General features: G+C 40.2%; 1 protein-coding gene across 11 annotated transcripts in view; it reads left to right on the plus strand.

Moving 5' to 3' along the window:
* Cd55 (CD55 molecule (Cromer blood group)) overlaps window positions 1–18289 on the plus strand; it is a 31467-nt gene extending 13178 nt beyond the window's left edge. For 2 of the 11 annotated variants that reach the window (XM_037211465.1, XM_037211463.1), the window contains 4 exons: window positions 2367–2420; window positions 3644–3724; window positions 4414–4434; window positions 17900–18289. In XM_037211465.1, the coding sequence (XP_037067360.1) occupies window positions 2367–2420; window positions 3644–3724; window positions 4414–4434; window positions 17900–18018 (275 nt within the window). In that variant the 3' untranslated portion in view covers window positions 18019–18289. Of the gene's footprint in view, window positions 1–2366; window positions 2589–3643; window positions 3725–4413; window positions 4435–15443; window positions 15628–17899 lie in introns of those variants that run through there. The other 9 variants (XM_037211464.1, XM_037211455.1, XM_037211457.1 and 6 more) reach the window with 8 other exon arrangements.
* The last annotated feature ends 3771 nt before the right edge of the window (window positions 18290–22060 follow it).

Below are 22060 nucleotides of genomic sequence, written 5' to 3' on the forward strand. Positions count from 1 at the left end.
ACTATCTCTGGTGGAGCTTTGGGGTCAAGGACCTAGAGTAGGGGGTCAGTCACTCACCTGGGTGTTGCCCTGCCCCCAACAGCTGAGACCAGGAGCCGAGCTGCCTCTCCCACCAGGTCCAGGAAGACGAAGAATGCATGGAAACTCTAGCAGAGTAGTAGGGTAGCTTCAGAGCGTCGGAGCAAGGCTCCAGGTTCCTGAGATGTTGGTGACAGTGGCCTGGTGTCTTAGGACCCGTGCTTTGTTGTTCTGGTCACACCGTCTAAAATGATGCTGCACCAGAACCTGAGTTCACATACTGGTTGGTCCTCATTCAGAGCTTTGCGTATGGAAAACAGAGTTCTCTTCAGTGTACCCAAGGCCCCGTGCTTTGTTGCATAATCAACACCGAACCCTCAGACACGTTATCATAAAGGGTGTTTGCTTTGGAGGACCACCTGCTTCTGGTCTCTGGTTTAGTAAATATTAGTGCCCCCCGAAAAATGGACAGAAAGAAAAAACAGACCAATCTGTAGTCATTGTTGGAGAATTCCACATGCTTATTCCTATAGCTAACAGAAAGAAAGGAAGGGAGGAAGGAAGGAAGGAAGAAAAAAAGAAAGGAAGGAAGAAAGGAAAAGATCACTAAGAACAGAGGAGAGTGAGCCACAGTGGGTAAGGTCAAGTAAATTTGACCTCGAACCCCATAATGACAGATGATCAGAGCCTTTGAAGCCACGCTTACCCAAACTGACCATCTGCTGGCCTTCAACCCCAGTGCTGCTGCTGTCCACAGCATTCTTTCTGACCACAGTGGAATTAAATTAGGCATCAATAACCACACGGTAATTAGGAAATTTAAACGCAGTGGGAGTATATAAATCCTTTGGAATTTAAATAAGAATTTAGTGAAACGAAGAATGATTTGTATGCATGAGGGCCTCTATAGAAACGTCGCTTATTCCAGTCATAGCATCATTGGTTGACTGCCTGGAAGGTGCTGTGTTATGTGACAGGAATTTTGAGTTGTCTTTTTTTTTTTTTTGATTTTCGAGACAGGGTTTCTCTGTGTAGCTTTGTGCCTTTCCTGGAACTCACTTGGTAGCCCAGACTGGCCTTGAACTCACAGAGATCCGCCTGCCTCTGCTGGGATTAAAGGCGTGCGCCACCACCGCCCGGCTTGAGTTGTCTTTTATAAGCAGCCTGTGACATAGATTTTTTTTAAAAAATAAAAGGGAAAATACGTATACCACACGAACACTTAGAACCTTGTGTCTGGTGGACAGGACAGGACATCATGGTGGATAGAACCTGTTGCTTCAGGAACAGGCCGGGTGTACAGTAACTTACCTAAATCTTTCTCCACACTGATGGCGTGCAAATCTGCATTGGGATTTTTTTTTATTTATTTTACATTTTTTGTTAGTGTATTAAAATGGGCACATATTTATACAACTTTAGGGAGTATTCTGATGACTCAGAGAGAACATATGAAATATATTGATCCAATTAGCCGCCCTGTTTGCATCCCCATTTTTTGGATGAGGAAACAAATCTTAGTGGGGTCAGAGAGTTTGCTGAAGTTTAGCCCTACTTAGTGCTGCCTGAAAGGGGGTTTGTAACTCCCCTCCCCCACACACACCGGAAACCAGCAAGGAACAAGTCTGCACATTCACTAACACTTTCTGAAGACAATGGACAGAGCAACTGCTGTCAGTGTTGTTATATAAAAACATTCTTTGGTCTTGGTGTGAGGAGGAAGATAATTTTGAAGAGAAAATTGAGAGATTTGTCACATAATGAGATGTTACTCCACCTTTTTTTTTTTTTTAACATACAAAAAAGCTTAAAAACTGCAATACTGTATTGGCGCGAGTCTCTAGTCATATGCTGATGTAATTAATAGCAGGCAAAATGATGTAGCTTCTGCTTTCCTCTCTTACATATATGATTTTTATGTAGTTTTATAAAATCTAGGTCCACTAATGAGAAAAAACATGCAATATTCATCTTTCAGAGGGGGACCTGTTTTACCTAGTAATGGTTACCTAGTACAATGGTTTTTCAGTTGTCTCATGAAAAGTAAGACTGTCTGTGGGAATGCATAGGAAGGGTGGGAGGGTGAGAGGCAGGGGAGTATTGTCAAAACACATGTCATATTTGTAGGACATATCTTTAGGAAACTCATTGTTATGTACAGTTAATATGCACTAATAAAAATGATGCAGCATTGTGAGGGACATAATAAGGACTGGTTTCCTAAAAGTCCTGTCTAGTGGTTTGTGGGTAAAAAAAGAGAATAGTCATTGAGCAAGACATGACTAGGAAAACTTTACTTGGTCAGCAAGATTTAGCTACTTTTTAACTTTACATTGTTTTCTTTATAGAGAAATCCAAGGTCCCATCAACATCTCCAAAACCGACAACAGTTAATGTTCCAGGTACTCCAAAACCGACAACAGTTAATGTTCCAGGTACTCCAAAACCGACAACAGTTAATGTTCCAGGTACAAGAGTCTCACCAACATCTCAGAAACCTACCACAGTTAATGTTCCAGGCACAAGAGTCTCACCAACATCTCAGAAACCCACCACAGTTAATGTTCCAGGTACAAGAGTCCCACCAATGTCTCAGAAACCCACCACAGTTAATGTTCCACGTACAAGAGTCCCACTAACATCTCAGAAACTCACCACAGTTAATGTTCCAAGTACCAGAGTCCCACCAACATCTCAGAAACCCACCACAGTTAATGTTCCAGTACAAGAGTCCCACCTAAACCTCAGAAACCTACCACAGTTGATGTTCTAGGCCCAAGAGCCCCAACAAAACCTCAAAAACCTACCAAAGCAAATATCCCATCTACAGTAGCCCCACCAACTCTTCAGAAACCCAACACAACAAATGTTCTAGCTACAGAAGACCCACTGACACCTCAGAAACCCAACACAACAAATGTTCTAGCTACAGAAATCTCTTCAACCCAACAAAAACCCAATACAGCAAATGTCACAGCTAAAGAAGACCCACTGACACCCCAGAGACTCAACACAACAAATGTTCTAGCTACAGAAGACCCACTGACACCTCAAAAACCCAACACAACAAATGCTCTAGCTACAGAAATCTCTTCAACCCAACAAAAACCCAATACAGCAAATGTCACAGCTGCAGAAGACCCATTGACACCTCAGAAACCCAACACAACAAATGTTCTAGCTACAGAAATCTCTTCAACCCAACAAAAACCCAATATAGTAAATGTCCTAGCTACAGAAGACCCACCAACACCTCAGAAAGTGAACACAGCAAATGTCCCAGCTACAGAAATCCCAGCGACACCTCAGAAAACTGATACAACAGATGTCCCAGTTACAGACATCTCACCAGCCTCACAGAAATCCACCACAGCAAAAAGTTCAACCACAAACCCAGTAACAGCTCAGATATCCCACATATCAAATACTGCATCTGCAAAAAGCCCACTAACTCAGAATCCTACCACAGTTAACTCTTCTGCTGTACAGACTGCACAAACAGCCCAGAGATTTGCCACAGCCAAGTCATCACTTACACAGAGTCTGCCAGCAACACAAAGGCCCACATTTCACACCAAGGGTCTCCAGAGCGTTCCACAAAGACTCACTCCTGTTCATATTACAGTAACGCAGCGTGTACCTGCTACCAAGACAACCACACGTCATCCACCAGGAACATCTAAAGATAAAGAAAGGTCTACCTCAGGTTAGTTCATGTTTCCTGTGTGCGGGTCTGATGTTTTATGAGGGAAACTGAGGACTGTGGAGTCCAACAGCCTGCAGCTAGTTACGGTTACAGTGTTCCATAGTCACGCTGTGACTTCACTGCACAGTATAACAAAGACATTGATATGGTAATTTTGAGTTTTGTTAGAGTCCTTGGAAGGGGACTTCAGTTTCTGATAATTTTGCTATATAGTCTTGTTTTTGAGAGAGTCTCATTATGTAGCCCAGGATGATCTTGAACTCCGATACCCACTGCCTGTGCTTCCTAAATGCTGTATTACAGGCCTGTGCCTCCTCCATACTTGGTTTGGTAGTTTTTGATCATAGATTGTATCATCATCTATTTTATATTTAAGCTTTTCAAACTTGTCTCCTATCATCAATCATATAACAATATATGTAAATATTTGCTTTGGTGTTCTAGAATTGTCATGGCTTACAGCAACATTGGTAGCTGTCCAACAGATTCAAATATTAGTGTTGATGCTGCTGAAGTAAAGAATGTATAATTGTGTTCATGACATATATATATATATATATATATATGATTAGTTTTTTAACTTAAAGTATGTATAGCTAATTAATATATATATTAAGTTATTAGCAAATTAATGAAAAGTTAAAATGTTTAGTTTTATAATTGTGTTCCTCTCCCCTTTTATCTTTTAGATGGTAACCGTCTTATATATGGTAAGTTTCACTCCCAGGGAGTTAAAAGAAATTGCCATCACTGTGGGAAACATAATTGGTGTTTCTGGAAGAGAATTTTATCTTTTAACTGTCTCAGGAAAACAGTAAAAATTCAGTATTTATGGGAACCTGAGGGAAGATCGGTAAATGAATTTTGTCACGTTTTGTGGACACCCTTACACACCCAGTATGTTCCTTTATATTCCCACCAGTGTTCTTGTTCTAAGGTGGTCGTAGGACGGCTTCTGATCAATTGGCCAATCAGTGGGATAGAACTGAGTGCCCGCTGTGTCAGTATATTCCCTAGGGACAGAAGAAAGAGCTGTTGGGACAGTGTCTGTCCGACACTTTATAATTAACCAACTCTTTAGCTACTTTTAGATCTCTGTCATAGCTCAAATGTGACAGAGTCCCACTCTTGATTATATCATTCCTCCATCTCTAATAAGAGTTTTAAGCAAAGTTCTCTTAAAATGTATTCTCTTCCTGGGTGGTGCATGCCCTTAATCCCAGTGCTTAGGAAGCAGAGGCAGGTGGGATCTCTCAGTTCGAGGCCAGCCTGGTCTACAGAGGGAATTCCCGAACAGCCAGGGCTACACAGAGAAACCTTGTCTCGAAAAACCAAAAAAAAAAAAACAAAAACAACCCAAATATGTACTCTTAATGCTGATGTAGTCAGTGAGGATAGAAACATTGGTGTCAGGCTTTTTCTTTGTACAGTATTGTTTACTGTTATTCATTAATAAGATCAACAAACCCCTGAACAAAATGGTATTAGAAACTGTTAATTAGCAAAGTAGCAAAGTAGCCTACTGAAGTGATGTGCAATTGAAATCACCTTTTTATGAAAAGCTGTTAATTTTAAAATGATGTACTTACAAGTGATATCCCCATTTCATACATGAATGTATTAGCTAAGGGATGCAAACCTGAAAGTGGAGATTTAGTTTCTATTGTTACTTTTAGTATTTGTTACTATTTTAGCTACTTTTTTTATTTGTTTATTGTTACTTTTTAAGTATTTGTTACACTTAGTTTATGTTTAAGCTAAGTATTTAGAAATATCTCAGCAGGTGGAATTACTTTTTTCATTTTATATTTTAAATAGAAATAAATATATTCTAAGCTAACAAAAAATCTTCTGATTTAATGAATTGTAGAAGTGATGAGTTTTAACGCCTGAGTTTCTGTTACTTAGTGGTATTTAGTGGAGATTTGAAATACTTACTATTTAATACTTTTTAAATAAATTTCATTTCTTATAGTGCAGTTCAGGCCTTGTATATACCATGCACATGCCCTGCTGGTGAATTCTACCCCTCTTTTCTGTTTACATTTGAAATTCTTCAAGTTTGTATACTTTCCCAGGAAACGTTTTTTAGGGTATGTTGTAATTTACCTGTGTTCTGACAGCTCACTCCTGCAGTCAGACAATCGGGAGAAGGGTCGTTCCTTAAGTTCATCCTGTGAATCAGGTTATTTTGTCACTTTAAAGATGAGACTCACAACTGGGAGTGTTTTCAACTTAATTTGTTATTGAATGTACAAAGAAGTGAGTGTCCCTGTGAAATGTGTATGTGTATGTATTGTTACACATCACTCCTAAGTCAGCCTCCCATTGTTCTCCCCTGGGAAAATACTTTCATTGATTATATGGTAATGTCCTAGAAATTTGCAGTTTTTCCCACGTAATTCCTCAGAATCCATCTAGAAATCACCAGATCTTCTTAGGGCTTCTGACCCTGGCTCTGTGTCAGGTCAGTCCCCGCCCCCTCTCTCAGTTTTGTCTTCCTCTGCTAAGAGTCGGTTCAAGCAGTTTTTCCTGATTTACCCCCCCCCCCATGAAGTATTCATTCTACCCACACACCGCAAATCACTTTATTCTCTTTCTATATGCCTGCACTTTTTTTTTTTTTTTTTTTTTTTGGTTTTTCAATACAGTGTTTGTTTGTGTAGCTTTGCGCCTTTCCTGGAACTCACTTGGTAGCCCAGGCTGGCCTCGAACTCACAGAGATCCGCCTGGCTCTGCCTCCCGAGTGCTGGGATTAAAGGTGTGCACCACCACCGCCCGGCTTGCCTGCACTTTTTACATATATAAAATTAATCTTTTTTTCCTTCCTGGGTCTGCTCCCTATTGGCAATATGAGGCCAACATAGTTTTATTGTCCTTAAAGTCAGTATCATCTAGAAGAAAAAAACAAAAACAAAAAAAAACTCATGCTTAGGAATTAGTCAAACTGGTTTCAATCTGGCTTTTTATTTAGTAAATATTCAACCCAACAATTAATTTAGGCCCTCTGAGTCTCCATTTTTTTGTCTATGATGCAGATTCTGTGTAAGCTTGTAGTTGATAGTGGATGTGTTCAATCCTAGCACAGTAGTAAGAGATGAGTACACAGGACATCAGGACGACACAGTGTGGGGTCACCGTTCTTTTTCTGAGGTAGATTTGTGCAAATTTTATCACTCCCTCTGGTGACATGAAAGATAAACAAGCACCATTTTTTTTTTTAAATTCAGGTAATGTTTGTGTTTGCTGTGTGGCAAATGCTGCTGTATTTGAAGTTTTTACATGTATATATGTTTAACTTTTCAACAATGCCGGAATGTAGCATGCATACTTTTTTTTGTTTGTTTGTTTAAGCTGGGAGAAATGTTTTTACAGTGAGTTTTGATTTCTCCCAGGTTTTCCCCTTCAGTCCCCTCCCCTAGCATATTATCCCTTCCCAACTTGGTGCTCTCTCCTTTTTTAAATTTTATTTACTAACTTTAACTTTCAGAGATCAATTTGCATATGTGTACAGGACCATCTACTGGAGCACGGTTTACCTCCTAGTGGCCACACCCCCACAAAAAGACTTCCCATTGACAAATATGGATTACAGGATTTGTATCTTGTCCAGGGTTTCAAAGCTACGCAGGAAGGAAGTAGAGGCCAGTGACTAGGCACAGTAGAGTCTCGTCTTACTGATAGGGCAAGAGACTGCACGACTCAACTCAGACGGAGTACACGGATTCTCTCCAACCATTGCGTTATCTTTAGTCTGCAGGGCTAGAATCATGTGTTGTAACACTCGTACATCTTATGAAGGCTGATAGATCACTTGAAGTCATATTAAAGTTAGAAAATAGTCAGTGAGACCCGCATGTGTACTTACTCTCTTTACCCTGAATCTGGATTGCTCAACAGTTTGGCCCAAACCTGAGTGTGCCTGCAGTAGTCTTGAATCTCCTGTCAATACCGGAATGAACGGTGCCGGTCTGATGACCGTCGCTGTCTTTAGTCCTGACATGTTACATGCTCCAGGTCCGTTATAGTGTGACTATAGCTGCCTGCCTGTTACTCAGAGTTAAGAAGTCAGGCAATCAGCTATGGTTGCTTATAGCCTGCGTTTAGAATTTTGAAATTTTAGCTTTTTTTCTATCACATTCTTTTTCTAGCCATGTGTCTCTTTTTTAGTGTAATTTCACATGACTCCCGGGTTTTTGTTCTGTTTTTGTTAAGTATGATTACGAGCAAGAACCAAATCTAGCCTCTGCAATCTCAGTTTTTCATGATGGATTGCATTTCATGTTACTGGATACACAAGTGAGACAGTGTGGAAAGATGGGGCAAGTCCACAGAGCATGTGACAAGCACCTTTTAAGGGACATCAGTTGGCAGAAATATGTCTGACTTGATTTTTTTAGCCATAGAAATGATAGTCTATATTTTAATCAGTACCTCATCTGATACACAGTCTTTTTGAATAATCACACATATTTTAAATATTTTAAAAATTACACGTATGTGTATATTATGATGATGATGATGATGTATGTGTGGGTTTGTGCACATGAATGCAGAAATTTTGGATTTACTAGAGCTGTAGTGAACCACTTGTGGGTGCTGGGGACTGAACTTAGGTCCTCCACAAGAGGAGGGCATGCTCTCAACTTGGGAGCCATCTCTCCAGCATATCGAATATTTTAATTCAAAATGCTTTGAACCATTAAAACTGTGGCCTGAACCTTGGGTTAAAAGTAAGATTTTTGTTGTTGTGGCAATGCACAACAATAAAAATGACAACAACGTTGGTTATTTTAGGGGTCTTGATTTTCTCACCTACAAAAAAGGTTTCATCCAGTGAAGTTCGGTAACGGTTTACCAGGTACTTCCTATTTGCCCAGCATTGTGCTTATTTATTGAAGGTGACCAAATGAGACAAAATCTTTGCAGTGATTTGAACATCACAGAGATGCAGTTCTAACAGGATCGCACTGAGATAATCCTCTTATTGAAGAACAGTATTTTCTCAAGTTACATGGTTTTCCTTGAATCTCTTCAATTTTATGAGTAGGAACATTTGAATTATTATTATTATTATTATTTCATACATGATTATATACTTTCCTTTATCCTAAGTGGTGTAAGTCTTAAATCAGCAGTTATTTACCCGTGAGTTTGTTTTCTATAGATTACCAAGTGAATTTGAGATCATAAACTGTTGCATTTCTGTCTAGAGGTTTTATTTGTAGCTTGAGAGCTGTACTTTTATTAGTTTACTGGGAGCATGTGCAGGTTTTGTGTTTTATATTTTTGTGCTTTGCTCTGGTTTTCTGTTAAAACATCAACCTCCACAAAACTTCCTCAAGAGCTAAATGCACGTGTTGATCTGTGCACTAGAAATAGCTTTTTATTTCTGTTTATTTCTGTCCCCTTGACATTCAGGTTCATGTTCCTGTTTTTTGTTTTTTGTTTTTTGTTTTTTTTTTTTTTGGTTTTTCGAGACAGGGTTTCTCTGTGTAGCTTTGCGCCTTTCCTGGAGCTCACTTGGTAGCCCAGGCTGGCCTCGAACTCACAGAGATCCGCCTGGCTCTGCCTCCCGAGTGCTGGGATTAAAGGCGTGCGCCACCAACGCCCGGCCATGTTCCTGTTTTTTATCTCCATTTTTCCTTTAAATTCTAAATTAGACACTGAAGTGATGAGATTAATGAGAAATTATGAGAGGAAGGGAAACTCGAAACTTTTGGGTAATTCTGATTAGTTGTCTTTCTGAACTAACAGTGCATTGCTGGCGGATCAGTTAAAGAAACTGTAGGTACAATCCTGTAAAAGTCCCCCTGTCGTGGGAACAACTGCTTCTCAAGTTGTGCACACGAGCACAGTTGTACAGCACCTGTCTTTTAGTCAGTAGATGTGGTAACTGTGCTTGCTCTTCTGCTGCCTGCAGTTCCCTTTGTAGTGCAAACCAGAGGAGTGGAGTCTAGGGACAGGAGAGAGTGGGGGGAAGGAAAGGGAGAATCGGGCTGGTGCACGGAGAGAGCGGGTGGGCCATTTGCCCATCACGGGCAAGGCCCTGCGTTCTATCCTCAGCACCAAAGCCAAACCAACAGCAGCAGACTGAGCTGTGAGAGCAGAGGGATGCTCCTGAAATTCTCTGTTCGCTGCTGTTCACCTCCAAAGGTCCCTTGTAGTCTGAAAGTACATCCCGCTTACCTAGATGAGACCTTAGGTGCAGTGGGCAGAACACTGCCAGGCGTACTCTGTAGGCGAAGTCAACATTGTTTACATCTGTTAAGATGCTTTCACAACGGCATCTTTCCAATGAAGGGGAACGCCATGCGTGTATTATGAATGCCACAAACAGCCTCTCTTTAAAACATACATAACTTACACTTCGACTCCAGTTATTTACCTACCAGATGTGAGTGAATTCCCAGGCACCTTCTCACTCTAAATTTACATCTCTTGCCACCACCTTTGACTGACTGATGAGCAGAGCACTGAGGTTGGAGCAAGGCTGTGTTGAGACCCTGCACATTTCTCCCAGTGATATCAGGCCTTCCTCCTGAAGCACCAAGATGGTTCAGAGAGTGTACTTGTTTTTACTTCCATGGAGACAAGTGAGTGGCATGCAGCAGTATTTATGGCTGAGTCTCTGGCATTGGGAAACCACGTCCAAAATGCAATCTTGAACTTGCCTTCTCCCTGTTCTGTACATCATGGTGAAACTACAGGGTATGGAGTGGCTGGCGCTTCTGCATTAGTGGATTTCCCCTCTGCTGTATTTGTTGGTGCTGATACAGTAATTCAGACCCCAATGCTAGTCATTTTTTTTTTTTTTGCACTATGAAAAATCAAGGTGAGCAGAAATTTTGATGATTTAAAAAATTTATTCTTAGTTCTTTTTTTCCACTTAGATTTGAACATTGTGTTAGTAAATCACTGTCTTAGCTTTAGTCCCTTTTTGGAACGCTGTCTCCTTCCCTCTGTAATTACTACCCTGAAGGGACAGACCCCCCTCCTCCCCAAGTATATTTAAGGATAGTAATGACATTTTGAAGAAAAATGATTGTAAGGTCAAAGTTCCTCTTCACAGTGTATGAACGATTTACTCTTTTTTAAAAAACTGAATTTAATTTATGGTAATAAATGTGTATTATACAGAAGCAAAGAAATCCAGGAAAAGCTGGCTTATTATATCTTTCAATTGCCTGTGATTCAGCAGTTTTCCACATAGTATATAGGCATGAAGCGAAGCCAACCAGACCAGTTCTAAATCCTGGCTGCCTGCTTGAATCCCAAGTGTTGTGTGTATAGGGTGTGACTTGGAGCAGTTTGACCTTATTATCTTTAAGAGGTAAAAAACCAAAGCTACCTGATGGAGTGAGGCTCAGATAGATTATCTCACCTGCAAAGAGAATAAAACTAAAATAAGCAAACACCCAGATGTTCAACAGCAGCAGAGGTAAAGCCAGTTTTTTTTTTTTTTGAGATATCTGATGTGCTTTGAGTGTACACACCAAGTGTAAATGTCATGGTTGGCTCATATCCTGTGCACAAACAGGGTGATTTAAATTGATCCTCTTCTATTTTGGAGGTTCAGCTATTCAGAAATCAAATAGTTTGTGTACACTTGACTACCTCTAAACTGACTTAATTCCTGCCTTTTTTTTAACCAGTTAATCAATTTGAGCAACTACTCTTTAATGCTGTTACCAAATTGCCCATTGTTAACTCAGACTATTTTTCTTTTTACCTCTATAGCTCTTTTCTTGCTCATTAAACTATACATACAATGTGCATTCAGTGCCCACAGAGACTGGAAGGGGACATCAGGTTCTCAGAGACTAGAGTTACAAATGGTTGTGAACTACCTTGCTGGGAATTAAACCCAGGTCCTCTGGAAAAGAAGCTAGTGGTCTTACCTGCTTCATCTCCAGCCTGTGTGCATATTTTTATTGAAGGTTTACAGATTTTAATTTATCTGTAGTTACTATACAGTTTCATAGAAAGAGCTTAGGCATCTGTGGATTTTAGAATCATCAGGGATTTAGAATCATCAGGGATTTAGAATCATCAGGGATTTAGAATCATAGAATTCCTCCAGCCAGTCTCTCACATTCCCTAGCAGATACCAAGAGATGGCTGCTTTTAAAGAAACAATATTTTCTATTCTTCCAAAATAATGTATATAAAGTATATGAATATTATTTAGACCACTAAAGGAGTCCATCTTTTATTAAAAATATCTGATCATTAGGTCTTGGGACATGGTGGGGTGAGCTGAGCAAGGAAAATAGTTTTCACAGGAATTTGTTTTATATCAATTAAATATTCTAGATTCTACAACAGCAAATACATTAAGACACACCCTTCACAGAATGTTTGAGAACATGATTGAGAGCTTAGCAGAAATGAATGTAATCGCATAAAAAGTAGAGCTGGTGCAGACACCTCAGCTAAGTACGCTGAAGAGAATCATTCCACCTGCCTCGAGGACTGTCTGCATTTGTCCCGGCTTTCTGTTTTCACTGTTGTTGAGTAATCTAATTATAAATTATCCGGCTGTGGACATGTGATGAGTGGCCGGGCACTCCCTCCTGGGTTCCTCTGGTTTTTGTGCACACTTTCATAGTCACTTGCTGTGATGTATTCAAGAGGCTGAATGTGCTGGAATGTTTAGGGAGTGTTGTCCTGAATTATAGTGTCTGAAACAGAGAGAAATTCATGCAACCCCCTTAAAATGATGCCTTTTTCACGCACACTTAAATAATAATACATATGGCCTGGCATGGTGGCATTCACTGGTAATTTTCATCCTAGCACTTGGGTGGCTGGGTCAAGAGGGTCATGGTTTGGGGCCAGCCTTGGCTACACAGCAAGGGCCTATCACAACACAACAAAAACAAAACAAAACAACAAAAGTACCTGAAGATCCAAAGCAAAGCAGATCTAACCCATGAATCCACTCTCCTTATTTCAGAAGTATAAGCTGTCGAGGGTGAGCACTGATTTTGAGTGTCTGTTTATTCTCCCCATTTTACAGTTACTTAATTAAAAATGACAAGGGAACAGTTAACAGATGTGAGGGAGGTGATTATGTACCTTCATCCAGCTATCTTGGGTCCATCAGAAAATTTATCTAGTTCCCTAGAAGTGTTGGGTTTATACAGTAGGTTTGTGTTTAGGGATGGCAGTAGAGGAAAATTCTTGGTTATGTTATTTGATTGAAATATAAGTCATATCCTCCAGTTAGTGATGCCTTCTTTACCCTGCAGTGCTGAGAATACTTACGTGAGCACGTTAATCCACTGTCATGTTTCATAAGTTAAGTGTGACAGGATACCTTTGGGATTCTGATTAATTATGAAAGGTATGGATGATTTAATAATACCACATTTCTGCATCTTACAAAATATCAAGACAGTTGGCTTACAGTTTCTGCAGACTTGGGTAATGACATCTTAGGTTTCTGTTATTGCCAGGGTTGTATTCTTTGTGGAATGACTGACTAACATACTGATTCTCTCATTACTGTGATACACATCGTCAGTTATTTTTAAAAACTTTATTGTTTGAGAATTTTATACATGGATGTATTTTTTAAGGTTTGTTTATCTTTATTTTATGTGTATGAATGTCTTGTCTGCATGTATGTATGTTCACCATCCACATGCAATGCTTGGGTGGGTCAGAGGAGGGCATCAGCTTCCCTGGAACTGGAGTTACAGAAAGCTGTGAGGTGCTGTGTGGGTGGGTGCTGGGAATTGAACCTCCGTCATCGGGAAGAGCAGGCAGTGCTCTTAATCACTGAACCATCTCTAGCTCATGAGGTCATTTTGATCAGTGCCTCTGCTCCCTCCCCTCCAGCCCCTCTCATGCCCACACTACCACTTTCCCTCCAGATTTCATGGATTCTTTAAAAACCCACTGAGGCCACTCAGTGCTGGTACTCTGTGCATGGGCACAGGGCTATCCGCTGGAGCATGGGCAGCCTCTTAGGGGCTGCATCCGAAGAACAGGGACTTAGCCTCTCACAGCATCCCTCAGTTGCCAGGAGCTCCTCAGCGAGGCCCTCCCTGGGTCTAAACTGAATTTTCACTGGCTTGATTTTGTGCAAGTCTTAGCAGTGGCTGCTGTGAGTCCCTGTGTGTCGTAATTAGGAAAGACAGTTTCACAAACATCCTCCATTGCCCCCAGCTCTTACAGTCTTACTGCACCATCTTTTAAGATGTTCTGTGGCCTTAGAGGAAGGACGATTTCTCTCTCATTATCTGTACTTTGACCACTGTTAATCACCATCTAGTGCAAACAGAAGTTTTTCCGAAGAGGGATGAGAGCTTCTGATCTGTGGGTATGAAGATAAGTATTTGGCAGGGGGGTGGGGGTTGGGGGGGGTGGGGGACAGTTTAATGCTGTGCTCAGTTAGCAGAATAGTAGAAGTTGGCTTCTCCTTAGGGCCTATGACTTACCCAACCGTGGGTACTTGAACTAGTTAACAGTACCAGGCATGGGTTCTATCTTGGGGAACAGGCTGTAAATCCAACAAGTAGTTGGTTGTTCCCACAACACTCAAGCCAATGTTAGACCAATGGGCCTATCTTACCAGGCTCGTGCTTATTACAACTCACGGGGTTCATAACTAGATAAGATTGTTGATGACTTCTCCACTGATAGCACACACAGCGCCTTCAGTACTGTGAACGTTAGGCCATAAAGGGAAAGTATTCAGGTCAGCACTAGCTTGATTTCTTAGTGTCTTAGTTACTCAGCTATATGGTGTTTTCAGCAACAGGTTCTTACCACCAATTCTGGAAGGTAACCAAGAGTAATGACAATAGCCTATATTGTGTTGGGGACTCTATAGGACCCAAATGACCAACAGATTGAACCCATACCTGGCACTGGGCTTTTTTGTTTAATAGCCTGCAATGCCCCTGCACTTACAGGGTAAGTTAAATACCCTATAAGTGGTTAATAGGGTAAATCCATTTAAACTCATTTTATAGATGTATATATTTTAGGAAGCCTCTGCAATAGCAGGTTTCCATGTGGGTTGAAGTCTCTCCTCTGCCTTGCCCTCACCCCTCCTGCCCTGCATCAATTCCTGGCCTATCATCTCATCTTGTTTGTACTCATTTATTACAATTATTAGGATGCCACAATGCCACAAATATTTGGGAGAGAGAATGATGATACTTGGGGCTTAGTAAAAATGGGTTTGTTATGCCGATTTTCACCATAAATGGGTTGACTTATCTTGTATGTGTGTTTCTATTTGTCTGGTGATGTTTAGACTTTCCATTGTTCCAGAAACATTCATGTTAAGATACATTTTCACGACTATATTTATAGATTGTAAAAGACATTTTTTAAATGTTTTAATTTGAAAACAGCTTAATGTAAATGTGTTTGTGAATGTTCTCAGGTGTCTTAATCTCTTGAAACTTTCCTCTACTAGTGTTCAGGGGACTTTCATTGACTCTTCATCTCAAAGTACCTTCTTGACTCTAGTTTGACTGCTAAAAACCTAAAAGCTATGGTACTTCGTTTCCATGATTATTGAAGTATACTGAAGTAAGCTGTAGGCTGTCCATGCTCTTTGACTTAGTAATGTTACGTTTCTTTAGGGTTCTTAATTAGCCAGTCCTTTTAGTGTTTTATCACATAGAACCCTGAAAATTAATGTCTATTATCTGTAAATAAAATCATTTTGATTTTAATTTTTTTCTTTAACTTACAGGGCATACATGTTTAATAACCTTGACAGTTTTGCATGCGATGCTATTGCTCACTGGCCAGTTGACTTAGCCAAAGAAGAGTTAAGAAGAAAATATATACAACCATACCGCATACTTCTAGTTTGTTAGAATGTCCAGGAAGAATGGATGTAATAAATTGAATAGTGTTCTTGCTTTGGCATACTATCAGTTGTCTTTAAGCTGTGTTAGGAACATTAACAAAACAAGAAGAAAGGAGTTTGTCTGGAATGGTATTCTTGATCTACAGAAGTATCTCGAAAATATTTCAAAACTAGAAAATTCATAACAATGGTCACTTTTCCAAAAGTGTGGGAAAATGTAGAGATTTTTTTGTGCTTAGAATGGGAGTTTGGAGAAAGGGAAATTGTTATTTCTTTTGCTAGATCTATCATGTTATTCTAGCTTACAATGAAAATAGAAAGCTAAAAATACGAATTAGATTGTAAAAGAAGAACACAGACCCCAAACTAAATCCCCTTTCTTCTAAGCAGAATTGCCACAGAGATGGAACATCTTATTTTAACCTTTGACCTGAAGGTGTTTTCCTTTGGACTTTCCATGAAAATGAGTTGGCAAGCTGTTCCAAAGGAAGAGCATACTAACAACCCGGCAGGGGGATGGGGAAGGTAGCTCCCTTGGTAGAGAGCTTGCCTAATATGTGTAAATGCCTGGGCTCCTTCCTCAGCACACATTTATAATTCTAGTACTTGGGAGGTGAAGGCCAGAGCGTCAGAAATTCAAGGTTGTTCTTGTTTACCTGTTGAGTTTCAGGCCAGTCTGGGATACCTGAGACTCTGTCTTAACAAACAAACATCATCGATAGATAGATAGATAGATAGATAGATAGATAGATAGATAGATAGATAGATGATGGATAGATAGATAGATAGATGATAGGTAGAAAAAAAGAACATTAAGCCTTTTGACTAGATTGATAGCAAAGAAATAGGTGGGTACAAATTAATCTCCCTTCAAATGCACAGGTCTGGGTCAGAGATAGTTCACTGCTTTCAAGAAGGATAAGCTACAGTTTTGCTCTCAGGGAAATCCTTTCTTGTTTTGTTTTCTCCAGTGAAAAAGCCTTAGGAAGAGGTCCTCACTGACTGGTCATTAATAGTGTCCAGAGTTATCATAACCTCAACATGAAAAGATTCTGTACTTCTGCAGTGCTATGTTCATAGCCAAATTGTAAATCTTATTCTTTTGTAATATTGAGAGAAATCTATTTATATTTATTTATATCAGTGAACATCTTGGTTTTAAATGTATTTCAAAAAGATATGTAATAAAGAATCATTTCCTTTAAATAGAAATAAATAATCACACTTTTGTCTCATGTAATATTTGAAATTTCTCTTTTTTTAAATGTGAATTTTTTATTTCCAGGTAAGAGATTCCTTTTTGTCTCCTTAAGTAGTAACGATGTTGTCTTTTGATTTTCCTCATGCAAGTTATTTTCAGTTCCTTTGAAATTGTACTTTCTCGGCATGCCATCTTCTAATATTTTTCTGTTATTGATTCACCTAAAATAACCACATTAATGTGTAGTGTTTTAATTATAGACTGTTCTATAATATATAGGTGGTGAGGCTGGCAACAATTATGAATCCATTGTTTCATCTATTTTCTTGGTCTTGGTGTTGAGATACTTTAAAGCAGATTCCACATGCAAAGACTTTTACATGCAATTGAAGCAAAAGGTGTATGTTTCTAGCAAGCTACCATCATCAGAATTAGTTTCTAGTGGTAGGGCATTCTTTAAGCTCTCCCAAAAGTAATGAGAATAAACTCATGTCCACTTATACTTGCATGTGTTGTTTGCTTGATACTTACTAGAATAGCAGAAAAAGCAGTGATTCGCTTATGCAGAAACTTCTCAGGGTGTCCACATGCACACACTACCTTACACTAGTGCTGAGGTTGTCAATATAATCACAATGTAATGTCTGTCCTCTTCTGAAACTCATTAACAATCTTATTTGAGCACTGTGATATTTAAAATATTTTACTGCTGTTTGTTTGTTTCCTCCTCCTCCTCCTCCTCCTCTTCTCCTCCTCCTCCTCCTCCTCCTCCTTCTTCTTTTTTTTTTTTTTTCTGAGACAGGGTTTCTCTGTGTAGCTTTGGAGCCTTTCCTGGTCACTCTATAGACCAGGCTGGCTTCGAACTCACAGGATCTGCCTGCTTCTACCTCCTGAGTGCTGGGATTGAAGGTGTGCACCACCACCGCCCGGCTCAACACTGCTGTTTCTTTGAAGTCTGGAAAACAACATTGTCTTGTTGAATTTAAGGCTCAAGGACACTATAAACAATGCAATCCATTCTCTATTTTTTTCTTTAACTTGCCTTAGAACTACTATATATCACCATTGTGAACAAACTATGTATAAAATTGCTCATATTTCTATTAACTGTGTTACCTGATTTTTTCTCCTCAAGGACTTGTTGCTGGTACTATAGTGATTGATAGCATACTTATACTCAAAACTTCTTGGATCCTTTTCAAACCAGACAGAAGCTCTGACTACCGAGAACAGAAGAGGGATGTCTCAGTGTAAGAAGAGAACACGAATCCACTCTGTCCGTCTGTTCACCCTTTTAGGGGGGTGCTCAATGGATTAGATGATGGCTGCCAACATTGTGAGGTTTATCTTCTTTATTTATACTACTGACTCAAATATTTAGAAACATTCCAAAACTCACCCAGAAATAGTTTTACTAGCTATCTGGGAAGCCCTTTTGTGAGTACAAGTTGGCATATGAAGTTAATAATTAACACACACACACACACACACACACACACACACACACACACACACACACGCCTGCCTTGAAAACACTAGAGAAATTGAGTACCTTAAGATTCTTCTTTCTTTTTTTAAAAATTATTTTTATTTTATGAGCATTGGTATTTTGCCTACATGTATGAGGTTGCCAGATTCCCCTGGAACTGGAATTATAGACAGTTGTGAGCTGCTATGTGGGTGCTGGGAATTGAACCCAGGTCCTTTGGAAGAGCAGCCAGTGCTCTTAACATCTGAGCCATTTCTCCAGACCCAAGTTTCTTATTTCTAAATGCCTTTCTACAGTGAACGAAATTAGGATTTCTCGAGGAAAGCCGATTTCAAAAGGGAAGCAGGAAAAATAGATGAGCATGAGAAATGTTCCCAAGTATCAGAAATTAAGGGTTTCAGAAAATAAGTACTTAAAAATGACAGGGACATATTCAAAAGACTCAGAGCCCAGCATCAATAAGTCCTACCAATCAAACTTGAGATACTTCAAGCCAATACATTGGTAATAAATTACGGAATTACAGTGTAGTTTGAGTCTGTGCTGTGTAAATCAAGAGCTGAATTTTCCTTCCAGTAGATCTAGCTAAAACATGGAGGAGTTACAGATTTAGAAAAATAAGCATGGGCAGATTCACAGCAATAATATTTCAGGCAATAATCATTAATGGATGCTAGAGTTACCCGTGAAAATCTGATGAGACATCAGATCGTTATGTAGTTTTTAGTTTTCTATCCCATAGGACACTTTCACACAACACTTAAACTTCCAAGATGTTTCTAATACAAAACTTGATATTTACTATTTTAACAACATGATCCTTGTGCCACAAGCAGCGAGAAAGATAACAGTTCTTTTGAATATGGCAAATAAGAACTTAGCATCTTTTCTATGGTATTGTCAAAAATTCATAAGTGAAAAGAATACACAAATAACAGATTCAAGCTATGAGGAAGCTTCAGGAAAAAAAATGACTTGGGGGCGGGCTACACAATACGGACCTGCGTTTTTCCAATGCGATAGGCTCATACTTCATTGAGTAGAAGAGCTAAAATAAGCTAATTAAAAAAGAAAGGGAGCCCAGATGGTAGTGACCAAGACCAGCTATATCACCATGCTGGACAGGTCCCGAAGGGGAGGGCTGGGGATGGAAAAGAAACATGAAAGGAAGGAAAGCAGTCAAAGGCGGCTGACAGGAGGGGGGCTGCGGAAGCTGATGAGCCAGGCGGACAACTCCGTTAATGGCGTGGCTTTTTATACTCCTCAAATGGGGAAGCAGAACACAAATCCGTAAAGATAAAATCAGATAACAGAAACGCAGGAACTCAAGATATCTCAAGTTCCCCTTTAGTGAGGCACGTTCTGGGTTTGCAGACAAAGCATTTGACACATATGGAGACTACACCACCCCGAACCCCCCAGCCCCTGGTGCACTGGCACCAGTACCCAGCTGGCCTTGTGTGGTATGATCCTGGCTAGGAGAGGAGCAGAATGCCTGCATCCCATCACCAGGGCCTCTGGACAGTCTCCAGTCTTGCCCCCAACAGGTAGAGAGTGCTTGTCTAGCATGCAGGCAGCCTTGGTTTAAGCTTTGGTGCCATATGAATTGGGTACAGTGGTACATACGCTCTGGAGGTGGAGGCAGGAGGATGAGAAGTTTGAGGTCGTCATCTACATAGAGAGTCTGAGGCAGGACTGGGTACATGAGAATGCTTTTCTTCTTTTTATGAAAGTAGTTCCTCAGGTGTCCTTCAACTGGTAAGCAGATAATGAAAATATGGTACATCCACACAATAGAATTTTATTATCTGTAACGAAAAGTGAGCCAAGTTCGCAGATAAATGGATGAACTAGATAAATTATACTGAGCAGGATAGCCCAGGCAGAGGAAGAGAAATTCCCCATATTCTCTCTCATAGTGAATCCTAGCTCAAAGATTTGTGTGTTTAACCTGGAGTACAGAAGCTACTCAAGGGCTGTTGGAGTTGGAGATGCCTCAAGGGAGCGGGTTAGCATAACACAGGTGAGATGAAAACAGAAGGAGGAACGGGGGAGGTGGAAAACTTAAGCAGGGATGGGTATGAAGGAAAGGAGAGATGTGGCATTGGGGGGGAGGACCAATCAAAACTAAAGATGTATGAAAAACACAGAAGCTTGCTACTTTATAAGCCAATTAAAAATATAAGTTAAATAAAAGAGATTTACAAGGGGGAGGTTCAGCATGACTGGGTAATTGTGTTCCTGAAAGCCAAAGGTTACCGAACAAATTCCAGGTCTGGATATGAGACACTTCCTTAAGACTTGTAGGTCATACAGGCCCCAGAGCTCCTGCTAGTCTTCTTGGTTGCATGCCAGAAGGAGCTGATAAGATCCTGTCACTGAAGAAATCACACGCTTTGGTTGCAGCTGCAGAGATATCAATCTGGAACTGCGCTGGAAGCCTCCTCCATGCTGGGTAGCTTTCCCAGGGTGGAAGATGCCGTCCAGGCCGCTGTGAAATGCATTAGTGGGCTTATTCTGATGTGAATCCTTTAAGCTACAATACCAACCTGCCAGGCAGGATGTACTCATTTGTGCAATAGTAACACACCTGTGTGTGAATAAGCGATCGCTCCATGATTGGATTTGAGGTCACTTTGTACTCTGAACTGGTGAAAGGCTCTTGTCTGTGGAGGTCATAAGCCTGGTGGGGAATTCACTATGCTTGTTCAGCTACATTGACACAGCATCAGACTGCCTTTTGATGTTTGTATTTATACCATGGTCACATGATGCTCTCAGCCTTAACCAGAGAAGACTGCAGTGAGAGAAGGTAACTGCAGGGATTCAAGGCTCTTACAAGGCACCGGGAACATGATGGTTGAGGGCTCACCCCATGCCTATGTGCCTGTGTATGTACAACATGTACACTCAATGTGTGTATGTATGTGTGCCTTGGTAGACTGTGTACTTGTGTGGGCATATGTAAATAGATGGGTGCATGGTAACATATTTGTGTACTCTGTGCTCAATGCATAGGTGTACTGTTGTGGAATATTTGTTTACACTGTGTGAAGATGTATTGCTGTGGCTGGTATAGTAAAGAGCTGAACAGCCAATAGCTAGACAGGAAGAGGTTAGGTGGGACTTCCAGAGACTGAGAGGCCTCTTGGAAGAAGAAAAGAGGAGTTGCCAGCTAGATACGGAGAGGAAATAGGAAGTGCAAGATGGAAGAGAGGTACTCATTATTTTTGAGCTGGCTGCCCAAAGGAAACTACTATTACAGTGTACTCATAAAGGTATGTGATAGTGTGAACCAATGTGAACATTAATGTATAAATGTGTGTAAATACTCGTGTATGTTTCTATGTAGATATGTGTGAATGCATGTGTGTCTGTGTATGTGTCCCTATGGGTACAGATCTGTACACATGTACATGTGTGCATTTGTGTGTGTCTCTCCCTATGTGTGTGTGTGCCTCTGTGAACATGTTTTTATGTGTGTGCATATACGCATGCATTTGCACACTTCTGCCGATGTGTAGTTAATTGCCCATGCACATGTGTGTGCACTTGCATGATTATGTAGCTATGTAGTCCTGTATGAACATATTTACATATGTGGGCCTGTGTACATACATGTACACATATGTGTCTAGGCTCTTTTCTCAATCCACAGCTTACTTCCATTCTTAGGAGTGCTTTTGCTTTCTTTCTGTTTTAAGATTTATTTTTTATTTTGTATATATGGATGTTTTGTCTGCATGTATGTCTGTGTGCCACCTGTGTGTCTATCATACCGGTGGGAACAGGAAGAGGGTATTGGAT

The sequence above is a fragment of the Peromyscus leucopus genome, chromosome 15 (assembly GCF_004664715.2).
Source record: "Peromyscus leucopus breed LL Stock chromosome 15, UCI_PerLeu_2.1, whole genome shotgun sequence".
NCBI lineage: Eukaryota > Metazoa > Chordata > Mammalia > Rodentia > Cricetidae > Peromyscus > Peromyscus leucopus.